Below are 26,088 nucleotides of genomic sequence, written 5' to 3'. Positions count from 1 at the left end.
GAAACCACAGCTAAGGACAGGCAACAAGCAGAAGAGACTTGTTTGGGCTAAAAAACACAAGGAATGGACATTAGACCAGTGGAAATTTGTGCTTTGGTCTAATGAGTCCAAATTTGAGATCTTTGGTTCCAACCACCGTGTCTTTGTGCGACGCAGAAAAGGTGAACGGATGGACTCTACATGCCTGGTTCCCACCGTGAAGCATGGAGGAGGAGGTGTGATGGTGTGGGGGTGCTTTAATGGTGACACTGTTGGGGATTTATTCAAAAAAATTGAAGGCATACTGAACCAGCATGGCTACCACAGAATCTTGCAGCGGCATGCTATTCCATCTGGTTTGCGTTTAGTTGGACCACCATTTATTTTTCAACAGGACAATGACCCCAAACACACCTCCAGGCTGTGTAAGGGCTATTTGACCAAGAAGGAGAGTTATGGGGTGCTATGCCAGATGACCTGGCCTCCACAGTCACCAGACCTGAACCGAATCAAGATGGTTTGGGGTGTGCTGGACCGCAGAGTGAAGGCAAAAGGGCCAACAAGTGCTAAGCATCTCTGGGGACTCCTTCAAGATTGTTGGAAAACCATTTCCGGTGACTAACTCTTGAAGCTCATCAAGAGAATGCCAAGAGTGTGCAAAGCAGTCATCAAAGCAAAAGGTGGCTACTTTGAAGAACCTAGAATATAAGACATATTTTCAGTTGTTTCACACTTTTTTGTTAAGTATATAATTCCACATGTGTTAATTCATAGTTTTGATGCCTTCAGTGTGAATGTACAATTTTCATAGTCATGAAAATACAGAAAAATCTTTAAATGAGGTGTGTCCAAACTTTTGGTCTGTACTGTATATATACACACATATACACAGTGCTGTGCAAATTAATTGGGACAAAGCCAAAAAAAACATATTTTTGAATATTTAATAATAAAATGTTATAATGCACTGTTACATACTAATTTTAGTAAGAAATATGTCCTCCTTTAGCAGATATGAGATTTTCAATGCGTTTTGGCATTGATTCTACCAAGTTTTTGCATAAATTCTTCAATTCTTCATCATGGAACCACACTTGTATGGCACTGTTTATCATGCGCCCTTTGGTTGTACAGTCCATTTTGCCAAGACGTCTCTTCACAATGCTCCACAAATTTTCTATAGGATTTAAGTCTGGTGAATTGCCAGGCCAGTCCAGCACTTTTACTTTATTTTCTTCCAGGAATTTCTTCACACACTTGTGTGACACCCCAGGGGTCTGGTTGCCACAGTGATAGAGATATTACGTCTGAGAGCAGGTGGGAGGTCCTTTGGTCAGGGATCCTGTGCATGCCACACCTCCTGCCCAGTCTTGGGAGGGGAAGGACTTCCCCTATATAAACCCGGGGCTGAGGCAGAGTTAGTGAGAAAGAAGACAGAACAAGAGTAGAGAAGAGAAGCAGCATAGCAAGAAACATCAGGAGCTCTGTGGGGAGCAGTGTTACAACGAGTCAGGGGCTGGCAGCTGCAGAGCTCGCCCTGACTGAGAAGATTTCTAACCGGACCCGGAGTCCGAGGCTGTGGGGACTAACTCCTACCCAGCAGCAGAAACCGTCCGGCAGAGGATTTCAGGTCCTCTGGCCCAGAAGCCCGAAGGCACGGTCACACGCGTGGGACCAGCACCGCCATCGTGGAGCGGAAGCCATTAGAAGGCCCCGAGTCACCGGCCATACGGGTGAGCACCACACGGTACACTCAGGGACGTGGGCTACTTTTACCCGCCTCTAGCAAGGTAGCCAGAAGAGTACAGTTAGTTGGGAAGGCCTACAACTCCGCCTGGCCAGGGGAAATCCCATCTGCTCAAGGACTGACCAGGCCCCTATCACTAGCAAGTACTCCGGGAGGGTCTTTCTTTGTCTCCAGTAAAGACCCTGAACTACACCGCACCGTCTCTGAGTGGTTCCTGCTACCCCCATCATCCACGTCGGCTGCCCTGAGGCCATACCCCTCCCGTTGGGGGTTATACCATCCACGCTGCACCATCCTTCCACCGGCCTCAGCGGTCTGCCCTGCAGCGGCAGCTCCATAGCTGCATTCAACGGGTGGCGTAGTCACCAACCATCTACTGCTAGTACATCGCCGCTCAGTTTGACTCCCTGGGCACGGACCGGGTCGCCGCCACGAGACTACAACCCTCAAGAGATCCGGCTCCGGGTAAGCTCCCGCGTGCGCATCGCAGCGCGACACAGGCCCAGGGAGTCAAACTGAGCGGCGATGTACTAGCAGTTGGTGGCAGCGGTGGGATGGGGCGCGTCACTTGGAATTGTGGCATGGAGATAAAGTACACTAAACCACTCCTCACAGAAACAAGCTCTCAACTGAAGCTGAGGGGGCAGCTAGCTGTTATTTTCTGACTAAAACCAGTCAAACCACATTTTGTTACTCACAGTTGTACACTCACACCTGTTCAAAGCAGTTAAAACTGGTTTGAATCACTGACTGGTAACCAACTTACGATCTTACTTAAAAAATGCTTTGTCCCAATTAATTTGCACAGCACTATATATGTATGTATGTATGTATGTATGTATGTATGTATGTATGTATGTATGTATGTAAGTATGTAAGTAATATATATATATATATATATATATATATATATATATATATATATATATATATATATATATATATATATATATATATATATATATATATATATATACACACCCCCAACATTCGGACTATAAGACGCACCCCCCATTTTCCTCCAAACTTTTGGAGGAAAAAAGTGCGTCTTATAGTCCGAAAAATACGGTATGCTGCTATGCACATGCCCATGTTATCACACAGACCGTGTGTCCATGCAAAACACAAGGAGACATGTACGTTTTTTTCTGGCAGCACAGATGCCAAGGGCCAATACAAGTCTATGGATGCATGAAAAACTTGTACAGCACACAGATGACATTCATGTGCCATACATGTTTAACATTGCAAAGTATAAGAGAAGCTTTGTAATTTGTTCTTTTATCCATACCGGAAAAATACCGAGGGCACACTGATGACACACTGATCCAAAACACTGACGATACCGGTACTCTTTATTTCAATAAACGGTTTTATATGGACATATGAAGGAGGCTGTAATGGCTCAGTTTGGGAAGTCAATCCAGTGGGTTCTGGGTTGTGCTTTATATAGTATACCTTCTCCGCACTTCCTTGCTGGTTATATTTCATGGTGGATGTACATTTAGGATTCCCAGCTCTTTATCTTAGGGGTTTATCTTGCTGGGAAAACCCCAGATGTATTCTTGCAGTAAGTTGATTTGCTTTCCCTCCCAGCATCTTTTCCTTTTACACTGTTAGGTTCTTGGGAAGTCTTACTTGTTCCTCTTATTTTTGGTACTCCTTAAACTTCACTCTTTCACCTTATTTGAATGGGTCTTAATTTTTCACCTTGGGTTCTCGTTTCTCCCCTCACACTTTTCTTTTCCACTTGATGGTAGTGTGTTGCAGCCTTCCCTCTGGTTTCTCAGGAGGTATGAGAAACGCCTCGATGGCCATTTAGGGAGCCAGGTCTGAGGTGGTGTTTTTTAGTTGTACGGCTAGGGCCTTTCTAGTCTGTACAGGGACCAGTTGGGTGTAGGTGCGGCATTTCCCTGGTGTGAGTGTGAACACATTCATAACAGAGCTGAAATGTTCTGGTCATTTTTTATTTCCTAGTACATTTCCTAGAACATAAAACAATGTAGCATTTTGCAGCCAATGAAAACTGGATTGTTAGATGTCTTATAACTGCATACAGTGCTCTCAGCATAAATGAGTACACGCTAATCGATTTGTCAGAAAACCTTTAGTTTCCTTTCAGAATTAATTTTTTTTTTATAGGATACTGTACCACAAAATGCTCCCGCAAATGTGGGACATAAATTGCAAACAAGATTTGTTATTTGGCATACCCAAAAAAAGTAATTTTCCTAACAAATTCATTCAGGATCAAGTTACAAAACTGAGTAAACCCCAATGAAAGTGTTTAAAGCAAAACTAAAGTCTAGACTACAAAATGTTAATTTTAAAATGAATTCAACTGCAGATAAGTCTAATTATTCATCAAACAGGCATGCAGCACACAGCTGACTATAAAAGAATGTTACTTAATAAAGAAAACCCCTTCCCAGCTCCATTCTCAAACTGCTGGGACTTGTGTCCATTACACATTTATGGCATTAAATGTATAGTATGTACCAGATGGTACATCTTATACATCTTTAAAATGTTGCTACTAAGAATTTGTAGCCAGGTAACAACAAGACACCTTCAGAAGTTTTGTGCTGTCCAAGCTTTAAAGGGTCAGAACTGTTTTGGGAGCATGACTGGGGAATGGGGAGGGGTAGTTGTTTTTAATGTGATACTTGATTGGTGTATATTATTTATAAGTCCCATGGAAAATGTGAAGTTCTGAATTTTCTTTTCAAAATTTCTCAAACTATCTTCCTAATGCCTATATCATTTCTTAATTCTAAAAACTGAAAGATTTGTCACAGAGACCGATTTTGTTTATCTCCAGCATACCCCTGGAGAAATGTAACACTTGTCAAGCCAGTAGTCACAATGCAGAAGGGAATGCCGATTCACACAAGCTATAGAGCAGATGCTTAAATACCCACTTGAGACCTGGCGGTGGTGAAGGTATTAAGAAAACATTATATTACCTAAGGAATCTCTATGTTCCCAAGAGCAGATAATTATGGTTTTAGTTTCCAGAGAGATGCCTTTATCCATTGGGCTCACTCCTATTTCCCAGCTATCTCCAGGAGATTTCCCCTTTAAGTCATCAACACGGGTCTGCTGTATCTTAAAGGTTCAGTTATCTAGGTGGTAGCTTCTGGGAGCAGGTGATAAAAAATAATCAGATCCCCTGTCACTTGTAGCATATGACAATTATTCGTAAAGCCTATAATTAGTCATTTTCACTGCAGCCGAGTTAATTTTGTGCAATGCAGTCATTGATGGGTGTCGATTTTAGAAGACAACATATGATTAATTGCTCACATTTAAATATTAAAACATTTTTTTCTTAATCAATAGCATTTTAGTTTCCCATTAGTTTACAAATTATTTCCTCATCTAAAATAATATTTTAGTTCCCTGCAGACCCTCTCATGAGTACAGCTACAGATTTTGGCTTCATTTTGAGCACTGGTAAATTCATTTTATAACATATAACTTTTTTATTATCTAAAAAATACTCATCAGCTTATTCTAATCTTTCCCGATGGTGTGTGTGTGTGTGTGTGTGTGCGCGCGTGTTTTAGAGTATTAAAAAATGTAATGTGCTGCATGCTAACAAAATAGGCGATAGAATGGTAGTGAGCTCGAAGTATCACTCATAAAACTGTGTCCCTTTTATTTGCCTATTTGCTTATTGCTTTGTTTCTATTGACAATGTTTGTGACTTCTTTTTTATTCTCCTAACAATAAAAAATATTGCCAATTATTAAAAAAAATTTATATCAACACCATTTTCCCCACTGTCCTCATAGTATTACAAAAATAGGCATAGTTGCCAACTGTCCCCTATTGGCTGAGATGGTCTCTAGCTACAATTTGGAGTCGTTTTGGGCTTAAAGGGTTATTGTTATCATCCTCATAAATAGCCCAAAAAAATTGCAATTCTTAAAACACGCAGCTGTGCACTTTACTTGATATTAAAAAGCCTTTCCATTCTCAAGAATGACAGGATTTTTTAAATTTTATTGTTTACTGCATATTGCCTAGGTTGCTGCCACCTCTGCAGTCTATTAGCTCCTAGTCAGGAATCAAAGCACTTACAAGCTAGGTCTGTGACATCTGTATTGGTGCCTGCCCTTCCTGTCCCTGTTTCTGTTACCGCACATCCCAGCACTCTTATTGCTGGTGGTGTGAGGCGACAGTTCTAGTTCTGTGTCCTCTGGGACTTGTAGTTCTGTCTGGGCTAGGAAATCCAGTTAATGTCTGTCAGTATTTGTTTCCTGCTTTGTGGCCTGGATGGGGCTACATGCTATTTAAGCTCCTGAAATCTGTCTGTCCACTATCAGTTATAACTTGACTAGCTTCAGTGAACTTCTGTGTATCTTGCTTGTATTCCCAGGGGACAGTCCTGATATTGAACTCGGCTCATTTTTTTAACCACTGCCTTACAATTTTGTCCCAGCACCAACCTCCTGGTTCTAATTTGGTTACCAAGCCATTTGTTTCTGCCAGCCTGAACCACCGGACAGCAGCTGACTCTGTGCCCCTAACTTTGGGGACCCTGTGTACATTCAGATCACTGTACTGGGGTTAAGAAGTGAAGGCCTGAGCAACCCAATTGAAACTGGAAAATAGAGTGGCTTGCGCCAAGTCTGCCTGTAGTAGCCATTTTAGCAAAACAAGACAACCACTGATAGGTGTCTGCTGACAGTCCCATGTGTCACTTTCCAATAGAACGTGCAAGTGCTGCTCTGAAGCTGTGTGGATCCAGCCTCCTTCAATGCCCTTGTGCTCCTGTGATGCTGCAGAGTCAAAGCTGCCTCAGCTTGTAGCATGGGAGAATGCAGAGTTTGGGCCAGCAGTGCGTCAACTCTGCTGGTCCAAGCAAACAATCAAGCCAGAGCAGACTGTTCTCCGACAGGTTTGCGAACCATCCAGAAATTACAGAATAGTCTGTAAACATAGGGCACTTTTTTGCTCTGTCTGTAAAAAAAAAATGAAGGCATCTGTGATTTTTTTTTTCAAGCTGAAAAAAGTTATACAGATTATTTTGACTGTAACTATCATCATTTTACAGTGAATGCAGCTGATGTATCATATGAGAATTATGGGCTGCAGACATCTATTACTTATAATCATAATGATTTATTATTAGCAGTGTTGAGCGAACATGCTCGACACTGCTCGGTACTCACCCGAGCATCACGCTACTCGGGATGTTCGGCGAGCACCGAGCATTTCCGGGTTACTCGGGCGGGAGCTCGGGTCTGCGCCCTGCATGTTTGGCGCTCTTTACAGAGCCAATGAACATGCAGGGATTGCCAGCCAGTCACTGTAATGCTGCAGCCATGTTGGTTGTGGGCATTACAGTGATTGGCTAGCCGCACAGCGTCACCTCGAGTATTTAAAACGGGGCGCCGCCATCTTGGACACAGTCGCTCCGGATTAGACAGTGTAGGGACAGCGCTGCTGATTTAGGGAGAGATATAAACTGCGAAATAGGTAGTGTAGGGTCTGTAAAGGCTGCCAGATCAAACAAACAGTCCTTCTCAGGACTAATATCCATCCCAGGTATATCAGGCAGGCAGGCAGGCAGGCAGGCTGTATAGGAGACGCAGTGGTTATACCAGCAAACGCTGCATTACAGTCCTGTGTGCTCCTGTTGCTGAAATTGCTGGACTTAGCACCAGGTGTCGGGGGCCAGGAAAAATCCTTTTTTTTCATCTAAATCCTCCTTTTTTTTTCCTCCTTCACACTGTACAAATACCCGTCTTATTAACCTTTTGGTGTGTCCCCCCCCCCAAAAAAAGCGTGTCTCTGATTTTTCAGACACAAATATAACTGGTGAAAATAGTCTGGTGTAGGCTAGAGAAACAGAAGAGTTGTTTTGCACTTCCACGGTTCAAACCTCCGTATTATCCATTTTGGGCCATTTGTATCTAAAAAAAAAAACAGTTTGAGTGTGTCGCTCACTGTTCAGCCGCAAATATCTCCATATAAAATAGTGTGGTATACCCCAGTAAACAATAACTGTGGTTTTGCCATCCCCAGGTTAAAAAATCTCTATTATTCAGGTTTTGGTATTTTTTTTTCCGTAAAGAAAAACAGTAGTGTCTCCTGACTGTTGTGACACAAAAATATATCTGTTGAAAATAGTCTTGTGTAGGCCCGACATCCCAGTGTGGTTTCGCAGTTCCACGGGTCAAATCGCTGTACTATCCAGTTTTGGGCCTTTGGTATCTAAAAAAAAAGCAGTTTGAGTGTGTCGCTCACTGTTCAGCCGCAAATATCTCTATTTAAAAAAGTGTGGTATACCCCAGTAAACAATAACTGTGGTTTTCCTCTTCCACGGTTCTAATCTACTCTTTATTACCCTTTTTCCATTGATAGTGCAAGTGTAAGTTATTTTACTTCATTTACAATGGGCTAGGCGCGTGGCAAGGGACGTGGAAGTGGACGTTCTGGTGATGGTTCGTGCAGAGGACGGGGCCGTGGCCAAGGTGAAAATGTGCCACAACCAACAGCCACATCTTCTCGCTCCCACTTCTTGACCGAATTACTAGGGAAGCACAGAACAACACCAGTATTGAGAACTGATCAGTGTGAACAGGTTATTAATTGGATAGCAGATAATACTTCCAGTTACCTGGGCACCACCACCTCCGGTCTGTCTTCCACACGGTCAACTCTTAGTAGCCGTGAATCTCGACCGCATACTCCTCCTCACCCTGATGCTCCTTCCTCCCACCATGCCGAGTGTCGTCAGACAGCAAGTGATCCCACACTTGGACACTCTGAAGAGCTGTTCACTGGTCCATTTCCATATTTGGGCCCCTCGCCTGATACGCTTGAAGTGGTGGAAGAGGAGATCCCATGTTGCGATGCCCAAATATTTGAACAGCCACGGCCACAGGAAGTCGACGTTGGCAATCTGTCACAAGAGGTGGACGATGACGAGACACAATTGCCAGGAAGTGAGGAGGAGGATCGTGGTGCGCAAGTGGAAGAGGAGGAGGTGGTGGATGATCTAGTAACTGACCCAACGTGGAAGGAGGACATGTAGAGTGAGGCCAGCAGCACACAGGGGGAGGGAGGCAGAGTACCCCAACAGGCAGGAAGAAGCAGTGTGGTGGCCGCAGACAGAAGGCAGGCAACCGTTCCCCGTAACACCAACACGAGGGACGTTGCCAGTACAAGCGGTAGGTCTTCCAGAGTCTGGAATTTTTTTAAAGACTCTGCTGATAGCCCCAAAAAGGCCATATGTTCCACCTGCCATGCCAGCATCAGCAGGGGTGACAAAACTACCAGCCTGACCACCACCAGCATGAGCAGGCACATGGCAGCAAAGCACCCAACTTTGTGGGGCGAAACCCAGGGTCCACGACCAGTGTCAGTGGGTGTCACCACTGCTTCTTCCACTGTTGTGCGTGCAATAGAACCCCCTGTTGTGTGTGCAAGGCAATCCCCTGTCCATACTGCATGTAAAGATGCCCCCTCCTCTCAGTCTTCACTTGTTATGGCAGTTTCTCAAGAAACAGCATCAACGTCCACGTCCACGTCCCACCGCAGCGTTCAATTGTCCATATCCCAGACCTTTGAACGAAAGCGGAAATTCGCAGCAAACGCCCCACAGGCCACAGTCCTAAATTGGCACATTTCACGACTGCTTGCATAGGAAATGCTGCCTTTTAGGCTGGTGGAGACGGAATCCTTCCGCAATCTTATGGCGGTGGCCGTCCCTCGGTACTCGGTCCCCAGCCGACACTATTTTGCCCGGTGTGCCATCCCCGCACTACACAAGCACGTGTCCCAAAGCATCTGCCGTGCCCTCAACAACGCAGTTACTGGGAGAGTCCACCTGACAACGGACACGTTGACAAGTGCTTGTGGCCAGGGACGGTACATCTCTCTGACGGCACACTGGGTAAACATAGTGGAAGCCGGGACCCAGTCGGACCTTGGGACGGAACACATCCTCCCCACACCGAGGATTGCGGGCCCTATGTCAGTCAGAGTTGCCCCCACAGTGTACAGCTCCTGCGCATCCTCCTCCTCCTCCTCCTCCTCCTCCTGTTCAGCCTCCATCTCAGATATCACCACATCAGTTACAAGCTGGAAGCATTGCAGTACTGCCTCCGCCAAGCGGCAACAGGCTGTGCTGAACCTCATAAGCTTAGGTGATAAACCTCACACTGCTTGTGAGTTGTGGACAGCTGTGAAAGAGCAGGTGGATCTGTGGCTGAGACCGCTGAACCTACATCCCGGCATGGTCGTGTGTGACAATGGCCGTAACCTGGTGGCGGCTCTGAGGCGAGGTGAGATCACACACGTACCATGCCTGGCTCATGTGCTTAACCTCGTGGTTCAGCGGTTTCTTAAATCGTACCCCGAGTTGCAAGATCTGCTCGTGAAAGTACGCCGCCTGTCAGCTCATTTTCGCAAGTCGGCTACAGCTTCCGCCGCCCTTGCTGTGTTGCAGCAGCGTTTGCAGCTTCCGGCACACCGACTGGTGTGTGATGTCCCCACACGTTGGAACTCTACCCTCCACATGTTGCAAAGGATTTGTGAGCAGAAGAGAGCAGTTGTGGAGTACCAGCTGCAACAAGGCCGTCGATATTCAGGTCAGACTCCACACATAAGACCTCAGGAGTGGACCTGGATGTCTGACATATGTACTATCCTGACAAACTTTGAGGAGGCCACCAAGATGGTGAGTGGCGATGACGCCATCATTAGTGTCAGCATCCCACTTGTCTGTCTTTTGCAATGCTCTCTGCAGAGAATTAAAGAGGAGGCATTGCAGCCAGAGTATGATGAGATGGATCAAGAAGCCATAGCGGGCGATTACACACAGCCCAGCCTCATCTGATCCCAACGTGCATTGGGGGACAATGAGGGAGAGGAGGAGGAGGAGAAGGAGGAGGAAGAACAGGAGCTGCTATCATGCGTTGTAGACGGTAGTACTTGTACAAGTGTCATACCGTCGGTTCAGCGTGGGTGGCCTGAGGACAGGGGGGAGGAGGAAGAGGAGGAGGAGGATAGCATGGTCAGTCATCATCTTGGTGAGGACACGGAAATCTTGCCCGTTACCAGTCTGGCATGCATGGCTGACTTTATGTTATGCTGCCTTAACCGTGACCCTCGCGTTGTCAAAATGTTGGGTGACAGTCATTACTGGTTGGTGACACTTGTAGACCCCCGCTACAAGGAGAACTTTCACTCTCTTATTCCTGAGGTGGAGAGGTCTACAAAAATGGGGCAATACCAGAAGGCCCTTGCTGCAGAACTCTTAAAAAAATTCCCATCTGAACACGCTAGCAGCAGAGGTCACAGTTCGTTGCCCAACCAAGGCGTACAGGCGAGAGAGATGCAACTCCAATCCAGCAGAGGCAGGGGAACACTGTCAACGTTCTGGGACAGTTTTTTGACACCCGCCCAGCTTACAGGCCCTGAGGCGCGGGGTACTCTCACAAGGAGTGGAAAGTTTCAAAAGATGGTGAGGGAGTACCTTGCCGATCGTACCAGCGTCCTCCGTGATTCCTCTGTGCCTTTTAATTATTGGGTATCCAAGCTGGACACTTGGAATGAACTCGCTCTGTACGCCTTGGAGGTCCTGGCCTGCCCTGCCGCTAGCGTGTTATCGGAGCGTGTTTTTAGTGCCGTTGGGGGAATTATAACTGATAAGCGCACTCGCCTGTCAACTGACAATGCTGACAAGCTGACCCTTATCAAAATGAACAAGGGCTGGATTGGGCCAGACTTCTCATCACCACCAAATGACAGCAGAGTAACAAAGTCAAATCCACTGTGTTATTTCGGGAGGTGTATTCACATGCACCGCTTCACACCCACACATGGGTATACGCTTTCTCGTTTCGGCTGTTTAATCTTCTTCTCCTTATCCTCAGCCTCCACCACCACTATACCACCAGGGTGCCAGCATTGCAAGTTCCTCCGTCCTTATTTTTGGCAGCTTTTGCTTGCAAGGCATAAGCAAATACTATGGGACACCCACTCCCCAATAATGGGACTTATGTTTGTAATATGCTGTACTGCATGGCTCTTGTAAGGGGCATTGCAAGTTGCTCCGTCCTAATTTTTGGCAGCTTTTGCTGGGAAAGCATAAGCAAATACTATGGGACACCCACTCCTCAATAATGGGACTTATGTTTGTAATATGCTGTACTGCATGGCTCTTGTAAGGGGCATTGCAAGTTGCTCCGTCCTAATTTTTGGCAGCTATTGCTGGGAAAGCATAAGTAAATACTATGGGACACCCACTCCCCAATAATGGGACTTATTTTTGTAATATGCTGTACTGCATGTGACGCACCCCCTGGGCCGTGTGTACACGTGTGTGAGATACCCGGTGCCGGGTCTCTGGGATCTGTAGTCTCCGTGGCGGTGACCCGGTCCCGTGGCTCAGGCTGGTCAAACCAGTGGCAGTCTTTCTTAGGTTTTGAGGTTAATTATCCAACTGCGCCACCCATGGATTGCGGTCAGGGAGTACCACCGCTGCGAGGCATACCGTTGAGGCTGGTGTTGTGTTCGCAGCATAAAATGGGATAACTCCCCTCGGGAGGAGTATAGCCTCAGGGCAGTGAGTGTGGATGATGGGGGTGATGGTGCACGAGCGCAGCAGGAATGACTCAGAGTCTTTGCAGAGGAGTTCAGGGTCTTTACTGATGATTATAAGGTAGACCCTCCCGGGAGTACTGGCTAGCATAAGAGGCCTGGTCAGTCTGTGAGCAAGCAGGATTTCCCCTTGCCAGGTGGAGTTGTAGGCCTCCCCATCTGTCTGCACTCTTCCTGGCTACCTTGCTGTAAGCGGGTAGAAGTAGCCCACATGCCTGAGTGTACCGTGTAGTGCTCACCCGTATGGCTGGTGACTTGGGGCCTTCTGTTAGCCTCCGCTCCACGACGGCGGTGCTGGTCCCTTGCTTGTGACTGAGCCTCCGGGCTTCTATGGCCAGAGGACCTGAAATCCCCTGCCGGCTGGTTTCTGCTGCTGGATATATAAGTCCTCACAGCTTTGGACTCCTGTGTCCTGTTCCTATTGTCTTCTGCCAGGGCGAGCTCTGCTCAGCTTCCAGCCCCTGGTCTTTAGGTCCTAGCTCCTACAGAGCTCCTTGCTGTTACTTTCCCTTGCTCTCACTCTGACTCTGACTGTTCTCTGACTCACTCAACCCCGCCCCAGATCCAGTTTATAAGGGCAGAATTCTCCCCTCCCAGGATTGGGGCAGGAGGATGTTGCATGTTTAAGGGATCCTGACCAGGAAACCTCCCACTTGCTCTCCGACGTAATATCTCTATTACTGTGGTGACCAGACCCCTGGGGTGCCACACATGGCTCTTGTAAGGGGCATTGCAGTTCCTCATAATTTTTGGAAAGCCTTCCATTCACTGCTTAAGCCAACAGTGCACGGGAGACCCAGTTGCTATAAATGGAAAAAAAGGTTTAGTTAACGCCCTCTGACCTCCATGTCATTTCCAAGGGGCATTGGAGTGGCTCGAAATTTTTGGTAGGCATTGCACTCACTGTATGCCCTATAACTGTGTAGCCAAACCGCTCCTTTTGTTACAGAAACATATCCTACAAGACATATCTGGTTGACTGGCCTGATATTGATGTGAATGGTCCCTGTTCCTCCTGCTCTTTCTCCTTTGCCACTACGTCATCCATCATTTATCACCTGAAGCTTTGTTTTAACGGGAGTCATAGAACTTGGATAGTAGCAGGAAAACATCCAGCAATCCTCGGAGGAGGTAGGATATGCGCCAAAACGCTGACCACCTCAGGCCTAGCCGCTACTACATACATGCGCTTGCATTACAACAAAACAAAGCAGATGCTAACTTCTATCATCCTCATCATGCTCCTCACCTTGGCACTCTCAACTCCCCTGATGGAGAAGCCAGGGCCGACCGGAGGAGTCTGATAGTCCGGTGGGCTCGGCCAATGCTGCCCTAAAGCAGGCCAGGCTAAGAAAAGTGTGGGAAAGGTTACTGGGACAAATAGGGGTGGCTGGGGACCGAGTATTGACACCCGGCCACCCCTTGGAGGCTGGGGAGCAAGCGGGGACACCCGGCCACCAGGCAGCTGGGGACTGAGTATGGATACCAGGCCGCTGACACAGCCATTGCGTGGTGGCCAGATTCCGCCTCCACATGCCTAAAAGGCCCAATTTAAAGTGCAAGCAAGCAAGCAAGCAGTATGGTATTGCAGCCTGGGGGTGGGTGGGTGGCAGGCTGCATACTTGCGCTTGCATTGCAAGGAATGGGAGAGGTACAATTGAACACTGCCCTGGGACAAGGACTTGAATGGAGATAGTTGCAAGTCTGCAACGACAGGTGCAAGGTGGGAGGCATCTTCGCATGTACCATGAACAGGGGTTTGGCATGCACACACTACAGCGGAATATGCTCTCCTTCCCACTAAATGCACTGGGGAGGGCACAGGTAATGTTTTGGTATACGCGCTTAATCTTATGTATAAGACACACCAGGACAAATATGGGCGGCTGGGGACTGAGTATGGATACCTCGCTGCCGAAGCAGCCATGAGGTAGTGGCCAGCTTCGGCCTCCTCTAAACTAAAAGGCCCCATTTCAAGTGCAAGCTAGCAGTATGGAATTGCAGTCTGGGGGTGGGTGGGTGGCAGGCTGCACACTTACGCTTGCATTAAAAGAAAACATAGCAGATGCTAACTTCTGTCATCATCATCATGCTCCTCACCTTGGCACTCCCAACTCCACCGATGGAGAAGTCAGGATCCACCGGAGGAGTCTGGTTCTCTGGTGGGCTCGTCCAATGCTGCCTAAAGCAGGCCGGGCTAAGAAAAGTGTGTTTTCCAAGGAGAAATAGGGGCGGCTGGGGACCGTGTGTGGACACCCGGCCGCGGGGCGGCTGGGGACAGAGTATAGACACCCGGCCGCCGGGCGGCTGGGGACTGAGTATGGATTCCAGGCCGCCAACACAGCCATGACGTGGTGGCCAGATTCCGCCTCCACATGCCTAAAAGGCCCAATTTCAAGTTCAAGCAAGCAAGCAGTATGGTATTGCAGCCTGGGGGTGGGTGGGTGGCAGGCTGCATACTTGAGCTTGTATTGCAAGGAATGGGGGAGGTACAATTGAACACTGCCCTGGGACTAGAACTTGCATGGGGATAGTTGCAAGTCTGCATCTTCTGATGCGGTAAGGATCACTTATGATGGGCACACTTTTAGACAGTGACCTGGGAGTCAGAGATGCTTCCAGGGGTCTTCCCCATGCTGTTCCCTTGTCTTTTCAGCACTTTATGCATGTGTCACACAGCACATGGCCAGATAAGGTTGTAAAATGTTAAAATGACATTTCACGGTGAATGCATTTGTCATAGTTGAAAGCAATACAAAAGTGCAAAAACACATAAAAAATGCTACTTGTGAACATAGCCGAAGGTGTGGAGGAGTATTTTTGTTTTTGGTCATTTATTTTAACTTATACACAAGTCTTTACCCTGGAAAGGATGTTCCTTAACATATTTCACAGGAAAAAAAGTTTCACTTTCGTTTTTGAACGTTTTATTGTGAGCCTGTAAAAGTGGCTTAATACCTCTGACCACGTTGTTGACAGCAGTGACCTGGGGGTCAGAAATGCTTCCTGGGGCGATCCCCATGCTGTCCCCATGTCATTTGAGCACTGTCACTATCGTTTTGGGCACTTGTTAGGCTTTTAAAAGACTGCCGGGGGTGCCACCGCAAAAATGCTTGAGTCTCCCATAGACTAACATTGGGCTCGTTGCTCGGGTTGAGCACCCGAGTATCACGGCGAGCTCGGCCCGAGCTTCAAGCACCCGAGCATTTTAGTGCTCGCTCAACACTAATTATTAGTGATGAGCGAATGTGCTCTCCACTGCTCGGTACTCGCCCGAGCATCACTATGCTCGACAAGCTTGGCGCTCGGCAAGTATTTCCGGGTTGTCGGGCAGGAACTCGGGTCCCCTCCCTGCATGTTTGGCGCTCTTTAGAGCGCCAATGAACATGCAGGGATTGCCTGCCATGCACTGCAATGCCGTAGCCATGTTGGTTGTGGGCATTACAGTGACTGGCTGGCCGCACAGCGTCATCAGGTCTATATAAGACCGGGAGCCTCCATGCTCGTTACAGTCTACTCCGGAATCAGACAGTGTAGGGAGAGCTGCTGCTGCGTCAGGGAGAGATTTGCTTCTTCATAGTTAGTATAGGTATTCCACAACATATATCTACATATCCATCTGAACCAACAGTCCTTCTGAGGACTAATCCAGCTGCATATATTCAGTGGTGATAGCAGGAGTTAGGCAAGCAGGCAGGATATGTGGCAGACTGCAGTGCATATAGCGCAAGTTGGTCCATTGAGCATCCTGTCTGCTCCTGCTGTAATAATTACAGATATTTGTAGACATAGCCCCAGGTCAATTTTTTTTTTTTTTATCTTAATCCTGGTTATTTGCTTAAAAAGCAATCCAGAATACACCATTTTTCTGTTCCATTTGCTTGTTAGCACTGCAGAATACAGCCAGATCTGTTCCATAATACAGCGATAAAAATCCAGAAATTTGAACTGAACCTGGAAAATATTGGCCTCCTTTTCCATTCTGTTGCAGTGTGTCGGTCAAGCTATTCACACTAGGTGTCTGTGAAGGATAGTATTAGTAAATTACAGGCCTGCTATTTAAAACCGTGGTTCTCTGTCAGACATATAACCTATAATAGTGTTCCAAAATCAGCCATTTCTTCCATTTTCATTTCGTTGCAATGTGTCGGTCAAGCTATTCACACTAGGTCTCTGTGTAGAATAATATTAGTAAATTACAGGCCTGCTATATAAAACTGTGGTACTCCGTCAGACATATCACATATAAATGCGGTTCAAATCCAGCCATTTGTAGTGAATGTGGAAAATATTGTCCTCCATTTATAGATTGTAGCAGTGTATCAGTGTACAAGATTTTACAGCTCCATTTGCTTGTTCGCAGAACACAGCCAGATTTTTTTAGTTTTATTCATATTACTGTATTGTGGAAGCAGAGTAACTTTTTTCAATGATCAGATGAACGTGATCCATATGACTGCCATAATAATACAGAAATTTCGTGGAGCGTGCCAAATATTCCACTCCTTCTTCAAGTCAGCCACCTATGTTTTGTTGAACCAAATGACACTTGGTTGCTAACAAATACTATACTATTAGGCGACTGCCTGAAACCGTGGCCGTCAGACGTTATCCCATATGGCTGCCCTAATAATCCAGCAATTATTGTAAGCGTGTCAAATATTACACTCCATTTAAAGTATTGCAGTTGAGGGTTCAAACCTATTCTCAGTTGGCCGCTGACAAATAACATATCTGTGAACAATGTTGTCAGAGTATTACGCCACTTTTGCGAACTGACAAAAAAAAAAAACATACAAAAAACAAGCTAAAATGGAAAAAATGTTAAGAAACATTCTTTCCAGGGTAATGACTTGTATATAAGGCCAAAGAAATAAAAAAAATCAAAAAAAGAAAGTAATGGACTGTGGAAGACTTTTATGCGACCAGAATGAACACTCATGCATAGCTGTACTCATGTACCACCTAGCAGCAGCATCTGTTCCTATAGTAAATGCATCGGACAGCGTTATCGATAGGGAATAGAATAGATTTTACATTTTTTTGGGCACCACCAGCAGCACGCAGTCTAAGGCAATAATACCTAGCTGGATCGGTGTAATACGCTATCCATATTGAGATACCTCACCTGTAAAAGAATTTCAGATAAGGCAGTTAATATTCTAGAACATAGAATCTATTTGAATTGTCCTTCCCATTATTAAGGAGTGTGTTTCCTATACTGTTATTGCATATGCAACAATTTCCAGGGCTGCCAAAAATTAGGACGCACCCCAATACACATTTGAAGAGAAGTAAAAAAAAAAAATAAAAACACAGTAGGATCTTTCTTTAGTATGAAAACCAGATTCGCCTATGTAACCTCAATGTATTCACATTGTTTAGCTCCTGCACCTCCTCCTCCAGTTTGGCCTCCATCTCCAAAATGACCACATCAGTCACAAGCTGAAAGCTCTGCAGCACTGCCTTGGCCAAGTGGCAACAGGCTGTGCTGAAGATAATAAATATGCTTAATGCTTAGGTGACAAACAGCCCACCGCAGCAGAGTTGTTGAAAGCTGTAACACAGCAGCCTGATCTGTGGCTCTCACCACTGAACATACAGCCAGGCATGGTCATGTGTGACAATGGGCGGAACCTGGTGGCGGAGAAATGACAGCCGGAGTAGATACGGTTTCCCTCTATGCCAGTCCTTTCACTGAGCTAAAGAATATGGCTGTGGTGAAATACAACTTTCACCAAGAAGCAGTGTCAGACTGAAAAACATTGGGCCTACAAGAGGATTTGATTCTGAGGGCCCACCTTTCTCCCAAGCTCAAGAGCCCCATAGCAGCTGCTAAGTTTGCACTATAATGAACTCTCCTGATGGAGAAGCCAGGGCCCACCCAAGGATTCGCTGGTGGGACCATCCAACTCTGCCGAGAAGCAGCCCTTGCTAAGAAAAGTGTGTGGGAAGGTTCCTGGACACTCTATGGCTGCTTTTCCCACGCAAGCACGGGGAGAACATGCAAAAACTTTGCAGATGTTGTCCTTGGTGGGATTTGAACCCAGGACCCCAGCGCTGCAAGGCTTCAGTGCTTACCACTGAGCCACTTTGCTGTTCTCTCGGACCTCCCTCTAATACCTAATATGCTGGAGAAACTTCCAATCAGTATCTTCAGCTCCTTTATGAGAAACTAATGTATGTGGGCAGCTACTCATTCTACCAAATAAAATTCATGAGAAGGAAATTGTGGATGGCTTCACTACTTTTGCTGGGTGCCAATACCAAACCACAGGAAATATTCCAGGCTGGTTGAAGCCAAGCTGATTCCTACAGAAAAGTACCAGCAGCAAGCTAAGGAAATAGTGGCCTCTATCATCATCACGACCTCACCTCGGCACTATGAACTCTCCTGATGGAGAAGCCAGGGCCCACCGGAGGAGTCTCCAACACTGCCGAGAAGCAGCACTGGCTAAGAAAAGTGTGTGGGAAGGTTCCCGGACACTCTATGGCTGGCTGCATACTTGCGCTTGCATTCCAAAGACTGTGGTAGGGACAACTGAAGGCTGCAAAGGGACAAGGACGTGGACTGTGATGGTTGAAAGTCTGCCATGACAGGTGCAGGGTGGGAGGCATCTTCGCATGCGCCATGGACAGGTGATTGGCGTGCACGCACAACAGCGGAATAGGAGGTGTCACCCGCAGACACGGTTTCTGGAGCTTGGTGTTCGGCCCATCTAGTCAGGTGCTTTGCTGTCATGTGCCTGAGCATGCTGGTGGTGGTCAGGCTGGTAGTTTTGGTGGTCTTGCTGATGCTGGCCTGGCAGATGTTGCAAATGGCCTTTTTGGGGTTATTTAAACAGTCTTTAAAAAAGAACCAGACTCGGGAAGACCTAACAGTTGTACTGGCAACTTCCGTCGTGTTGGTGTTCCGGGGAGCAGTTGCCCACCTTGTGTCTGTGGCTACCACACTGCTTGTTCCTGCCTGTTGTGATGCTATGCCTCCCTCCCCCTGTGTGCTGCTGTCCTCGCTCTACATGTCCCCTTGCCAGGTTGGGTTAGTGACTTCATCGTCCACCGCTTAGTTTTCCAATTCCGCACCGTGGTCCTCCTCCTGACTTTCTGTCCATTGTGTCTCATCATTATCCACCTCTTGTGACAGTATTTGCACTTTCCCACCATCACCTTCAGGTGACCATAGCTCCTCAAATTGCTACATGTGATTTTCTGTTACCCTGCTCGAAGCTGATCGGTCGAGAGACCCAAATTTATTGATGGAAAAGTGAACAGATCTTGGGGTAACCCTGGACTCTAATCTCTCCTTCAAACCACATATCCAAGCTCTTTCCACTTCTGAGCGGACCGAGGGAGAGGCCAGAATCTATAAATGGAAAGATGAACAAAACAGCTCTTCGGAGTGTCCAAATGTGGGATCAGTTGTCTCAGGGCACTCGGAATGGTGGGAGGAAGGGGGATAAGGGTGAGGAAGATGCTGACTCCAAGTAAGAAAAATCTCCCAGATCCACACATTCCTCAACCACGAATCTACCAAAACACTAGTGCACTCGCTCATCATCTCCTTTCTCGACAACTGCAACCTCCTGCTCTGTGGCCTCCCTTCTAACACTCTTGCATTCCTCCAATCTATCCTAAACTCTGTTGCCCAAATAATCCACCTGTCCCCTCGCTATTCCCTGGCCTCTCCTCTCTATCAATCCCTTCACTGGCTCCCCATTACCCAGCGACTCCAGTTCAAAAACCTAACCTTGGAATGCAAAGCTATCCACAACCTGTCTCCTCCATACATCTGTGACCTAGTCTCCCGGTACTTACCTGCACGCAACCTCCGATCCTTACAAGATCTTCTTCTCTACTCCCCTCATCTCTCCTCTTCCCACAATCGCATACGATATTTCCCCCGTGCATCCCCCCTTTTCTGGAACTCTCTACCCCACCATTTCTGACTTTTGCCTACTGTTGAAACCTTTAAAAGGAAGCTGAAAACCCACCTTTTGCGACATGCGTACAACCTGCAGTAACCCTCACTCCACCATACCGCTGCAAGACCAGCTCTATCCTCACCTACTGTATCTTCACCCATGTTTTGTAGACTGAGCCCTCTCGGGCAGGGTCCTCTCCTCTCCTGTACCAGTCGCTGTCACATTTTTGTTCAAGATTATTGTAATTGTTTTTGCGATGTATACCCCTTTTTCACATGTAAAGTTCCATGGTATAAATGGCGATAAAGTAATAATATTAATGTGATCCAGACTCACATCTACTGAGACTGGACCATGTGGAACACAGGGTGGTGGCAAACTGACTGGAAGCAATATCTGCTATCCAACCAACAACCTATTCACACTGCTCTGGCTTCAATAGTGGTGTTCCGAGGTCACCTAGAATTTGGGACAGGAAGGTAGTTCGACATGACGTGGGTGTTTGTTGTGCTCCCTCAGCAGGCACAGTTTCATCTTGCCCACGGCCTCTGCGTGCACTATCACCATCACCATAACATCCACTTCCCCGTCCCTTGACATACACATTGCCCATTTTAAATGGAGTTTAAGATTTGTCACGTTGCCAAAAATGTCTGTATTATTACCGCAGTAATATAGGGTCACGTCTGATGAGATGACCACAGTTTTAGGCAGTGCCCTGGGAGTCAGAGATGCTTCCAGGAGTCTTCCCCATGCTCCTTCCCATGTCACACACCACATGGCCACATAAGGTTGTAAAATATTAAAATGACATTTCCCGGTGAATGCATTTGTCTTGGTTGAAAGCAATGCAAAAGTGCAAAAACGCATCAAAAACGCTACATGTGAACATAGCCCAAGGTATGGAGGAGCATTTTTGTTTTTGTATATTTATTTTGCCTTACATACAAGTCATTACCCTGGAAAGGATGTTCCTTAACATATTTCCCAGGAAAATCCATTTTGGTTTCGTTTTTGTATGTTTTATTGTGAGTCCGTAAAAGTGGCGTAATACCTCAGACAACGTTGTTGACAGCAGTGACCTGGGAGTCAGAAATGCTTCAAGGGGTCTTCCCCATGCTGTTCCCATGTCATTTGTGCACTGTTCCCATAGATTTGGGCAATTATTAGGCCGTCTGCAGACCGATGGGGGGAGGCGCCGGAAAAATGCTCGAGTTTCCCATAGACTTACATTGGACTCGCTACTCGAACCGAGCACTCGAGCATTCCAATTTGCTCGACCGAGCAACGAGCACCCAAGCATTTTAGTGCTCGCTCATCACTATTTATTATAGCTTTCTAATGCGTCCATAAAAATATTGTCTGTCCGTAACTCTTTGAGAAGCTGTCCAGAAAAAAATATGAAGTCCAGTTGGCAACCCTGTTTCCTGGCAAGCAGAAGACTAGGAGAAAGAGGAGTGGTGCGCTACCGAAGACAACACCTTTAAAACAGCAACGTTTATGAAATCCTGACCAAAGTAGGTAGTCTTAATTGGATTGAGGGTGTACTTGGGGGTGGGCACACCTAATATATCAACACGGATGTTGATGGTAAGTATGAGTAGTAATTTGAAGAAATGCACATTTCCTACAGATGGTCAGAGCATAATATCAATATTTCTCATGATAACACTACCTATGACTAATATAACAATACGACTTCTTTTTAGGAATATTGAGGGAAAATTAAAAATGGTGAAAAACAAAACTGAAACTGTTGCTCATGACAATCAATCAGGTTCCTCTTCTAATTTTTTAAATTTAGAGGCCCATTGGAAAATAAAAGTCACAACCTAATTGGTTAAATCTAATTGGTTACCATGCACAACTACTCCACTTTTTTATGTGCACTAGTTTTAAGACATCTCCCCTAGTGTTGCATTTCTGATACAAATTGACATTTAAGACATTTATCGAAACTATCTAAAATTAAAACTCAACTAGGTATCCATAGCAACCAATCAGAGCGCAGGCTTTATTACTTACACTGCTCTGCTAAAATGAAAACTGTGATGTGATTGGATGCTATCAGCAACAAAGACTTTTTTCTTTTAGATAGTTTTAATAAATTTGCCACATCATTGTTCCCCAGGGTCTGATTAATGTAGAAGAAAAACCCTCACCTCTTTCTGCTTGGCGTCCTGTGGGTAGACATCGGGTGGTCCAAGCCGAGGTCTTTTTAGAGGTCTTAGTTCATAGCTAAGAATCCCCAAAGCAGCCATAATCTTTCATGATAACGTGCTGGAATGAGACAAAGACACCTTTAGGCGACTGGACAGTTCTTTAGTAACTCTGAAAAAGAAGACGATAGACACCAGTTCACACATGCAATGATAACCGATTTTTCGTCTTCTATATTGTTCCTAAAAAAGTTTTTTATTAAAAGACAAGCATTAATTTTACTACAATAGGAATTTTATTTTCAAGTTCATGTTGCCCATAAATCCAGTCTTTGCCAGGGCTCTTTTTCATGTGGAATCATGAGCTTTGCCACTAGCTGTGTCCTGCGCTACTTTGCATATTGTTTAGCGATGTTTAGGGATTTCCTGAATGATTTGTCTCTGTGCCCTTGAAGTACTTTGGCAGGCATGCCTGGATGACTTGTAACTGTGCTACATCTTCTACATCTGAAGATAATGGGGGGACTCATTAGGGGCTTATGGCAAAAACCTCCTGTAAACACCTTAATAAGTCGCAATACTGTTTGCACACCTTGGCATTGGAGCAAAAATATTAGGACTTTTGTCATTTACATGCCAGCCCCTGTCAGCTGTACCAATATGGGTGTGTGTGGTATCCACAAAGTGGCCATTTCTATGGGATACCGGATATATAGTGTGTTTCATATAAATGCAGTGTTTTTTGTGTAAACTGTGCATTTGAAATACATTGTGAGACCTGCTGACTGGCAGCACAAAAAGGGTTAATCTTCCTCTCACATGCTTGATCATGTGACCCAGCTCTGTTTAATATGCAGAAGCTCCTGGAACAAATGCCTCTGGGCAGTCAGCCAATGACTGCAGCTCTAACAGTCACATGGGAATGGGAGGAGCTAAATCCTGTGAGGCAGTTAAGAGTTGAAGTGGCAGTTGGTGGCCATACATTTTGAGAAGAGGAAGCCATCTTGTAGGTGAAGGAGTTACCTACCTTCCCCTGACTGCTGTGCTTAAAAAGGGGACGAATACAATAAAGAGAACTAATAGTCTTCATATTAGGAAGACTAAGACTACAATTGCACCTCTAGGAGGTTACCTCAGGGCAGAAAACAGAGCACAGTGCTGAGGAAGAAATATCCAGATTTGATGAAACCCGAGGTTACCAAGATCTGCCTGTCTGCAGGTACACAGCAGTCCTAAACCGTGAGGGTAATCCTGTACCTCAGTTCCCTGCAGGGTCGGTCTGGCCTGGTGGGAAATCGGGAAATTTCCTGGTGGGCCCCGATATGAGAGTGAGAAAATTGGTGGCGGGGGCCCTTTAAAAGTGCGGCTGAAGCAAATGTAGCATCGCGCGCACGGCACATTCATTGGTGACAGCGGGCCTGCAGTGACGTGCATGCAGCATACTTACCACGTGAGTCCGTGACACTGAGAGGACGGATTCTTTCTGGGCGGTGACACGCACCGCGCTCTGCTTTCCCGCTGGCTGGCAGACTGTGCTGTGGTGTCAGGTGACGCTGACGCCGCTTTCTTCTGGCCTCTGATACGCCGCGGCCGCGCTCTGCAGTGCTTTCTCTCTGCTCCGGGGCCGGCCTCTGAGACGCCGGCGCCACCGAAGCTGATGTCTCACTCTGCTCTCCCTGCTGCCGGGCTTCTGATACGTCCCATCCCGGCTCCATATCTGCCCTGGCCTGCTCCCCTGTAGTAATATTGGCTCCCGGGTGGTGGCACCGCTCCCTTCTCTCCTGCTCTGACTCTGGGCTTTTTTATACCGGTTCCGGGGCTGGATATGTGTACGGTGACCTGCAGCACTCTACAGTTCAACTCTCCAACCAGGCCTGGAATTGGAAACAAGGCTGCAGGCCTACAGCTGTCACTGCTTCATATCAAGAGCACCTTGCCAAATATTCAATAACGTTTTTATGGGTGAGTCATATGCCTGCTGGTGCGTGTATATGCCTGCTGGTGCGTGTATATGCCTGCTGGTGTGTGTATATGCCTGCGGGTGCGTGTATATGCCTGCGGTGCGTGCGTGTATATGCCTGCGGGTGCGTGTATATGCCTGCTGGTGCGTGTATATGCCTGCTGGTGCATGTATATGCCTGCTGGTGCGTGTATATGCCTGCTGGTGCATGTATATGCCTGCTGGTGCATGTGTGTATATGCCTGCGGTGCGTGCGTGTATATGCCTGCGTGTGTGTGTGTGTGTGTACAGTGTGTGTGTAAATGCCTGTGTGTACAGTGTGTGTGTGTGTATATGCCTGTGTACAGTGTGTGTGTATATGCCTGCAATGCGTGTGTATATATGCTTGCGTGTGTGTGCATATGCATGTGTGTACAGTTTGTGTATATGGCTGTGTGTGTACAGTGTGTGTGTATATGCCTGCCTGCATGTGTGTGTATATGCCTGCATGCGTGTGTGTGTATGTATTTGAGTGCCTGCATGTCTACATGTGTATATGTGTCTTCACACGTGTGTGCGTGCTTCCCTGCATGTCTGCATTTTTGTGTGTGATTGTCTGAGTGTGTCTGTGCATGACTGCGTGTGCATTTCTGTGAGTGCTTGCCTGCGTGTGTACGTGTCCCCATTTCTGTATGTGTATCTGCGTGTGTATATTAGGGCTCTTTCACATGTCCTGATATTTACGGGACTGGAGATATCCGTGTCCACCTGTGTGCCATCCGTGTGACACATACCAGCGCTTGGGAATCAATGTACAGTTAGCGCTGTTCCCAAGAGCCGGGTGCTGCCCTCATCATAGATCCCTGCCGGTGCTGCGATCAGCAGCAGCAGGGTCAATGATGAGAGTAGTAGTCTACTCCCACCGTGTCCAACTGTAAAAATAGGAATAAAAGTAAAAAATCCTTATACTCACCTCTCCTAAGTGTCACCCACTGTAATCCGTGCGAGCGCTCACGCCGAGGAGAACAACTCCTGCAGCGAGCGGGCCCCGGAGCTGTGCTCAGTGATTGACAGGGCACCCCTTGTTGAGCGCAGCTCCGGGGCCCGCTCGCTGCAGGAGTCATTCTCCTCGGCGTGAGCGCTCGCACGGATTACAGCGGGTGACACTTAGGAGAGGTGAGTATAAGGATTTTTTTATTTTATTCCTATTTTTACAGTTGGACACGGCAGGAGTAGACTACTGCTCTCATCATTGACCCTGCTGTTGCTGATCGCAGCGCCGGCAGGGATCTATGATGAGAGCAGCGTTCAGCACCCGGTGCTTGGGAAGAGCGCTGTCATCAGTGTGCGGGACGTTTTGCAGGAGGTGCAGCAGGTAAAAACATTCATTTGAATGGGTCTACGTGTACCAATGTCTCTGGTACGTGTGGAAACTGTCATCGCATGTACTGACGTGTGAAAGAGCCCTTAGTATGTGTCTGTGTGCGCTTGTTTTCGTGTGTGTAAGCGCGCTTCTGCATGTCTGTGTGCTCTTCCGAAGATTTATTATATTTGGAGAGAGATGGGAGAGAAATTTTAGGAGACAGAATGGGGAGATGTGTGAAATAACTAGGGGAGGTGTGGGAATGGGTGCGGGAACAGAATGGGGAAGGGGGATGTATGAGGAAACAGTACGGAGAGTGGGGGAATAGTGTGAGGAGACAGTATGGAGGGAGAAAAGTG

The 26,088-nt window shown here is 46.7% G+C and overlaps 1 protein-coding gene across 1 annotated transcript in view; it reads right to left on the bottom strand.

Annotated features, from left to right (window-relative positions):
* MED12L (mediator complex subunit 12L) overlaps nt 1-26,088 on the bottom strand; it is a 981,938-nt gene that overhangs the window by 946,380 nt on the left and 9,470 nt on the right. The window contains exon 2 of the mRNA XM_073674721.1: nt 22,431-22,548. Within this exon, the coding sequence (XP_073530822.1) occupies nt 22,431-22,529 (99 nt within the window). The 5' untranslated portion in view covers nt 22,530-22,548. The remainder of the gene's footprint in view (nt 1-22,430; nt 22,549-26,088) is intronic.

This window comes from Phyllobates terribilis, unplaced genomic scaffold (genome assembly GCF_046119375.1).
Source record: "Phyllobates terribilis strain yellow unplaced genomic scaffold, ASM4611937v1 Scaffold_3__8_contigs__length_932513732, whole genome shotgun sequence".
In the NCBI taxonomy this organism is placed as follows: Eukaryota; Metazoa; Chordata; class Amphibia; order Anura; family Dendrobatidae; genus Phyllobates; species Phyllobates terribilis.
Note: the sequence above shows the minus strand (reverse complement) of the source record. Positions and strands in the feature narration are given on the sequence as shown.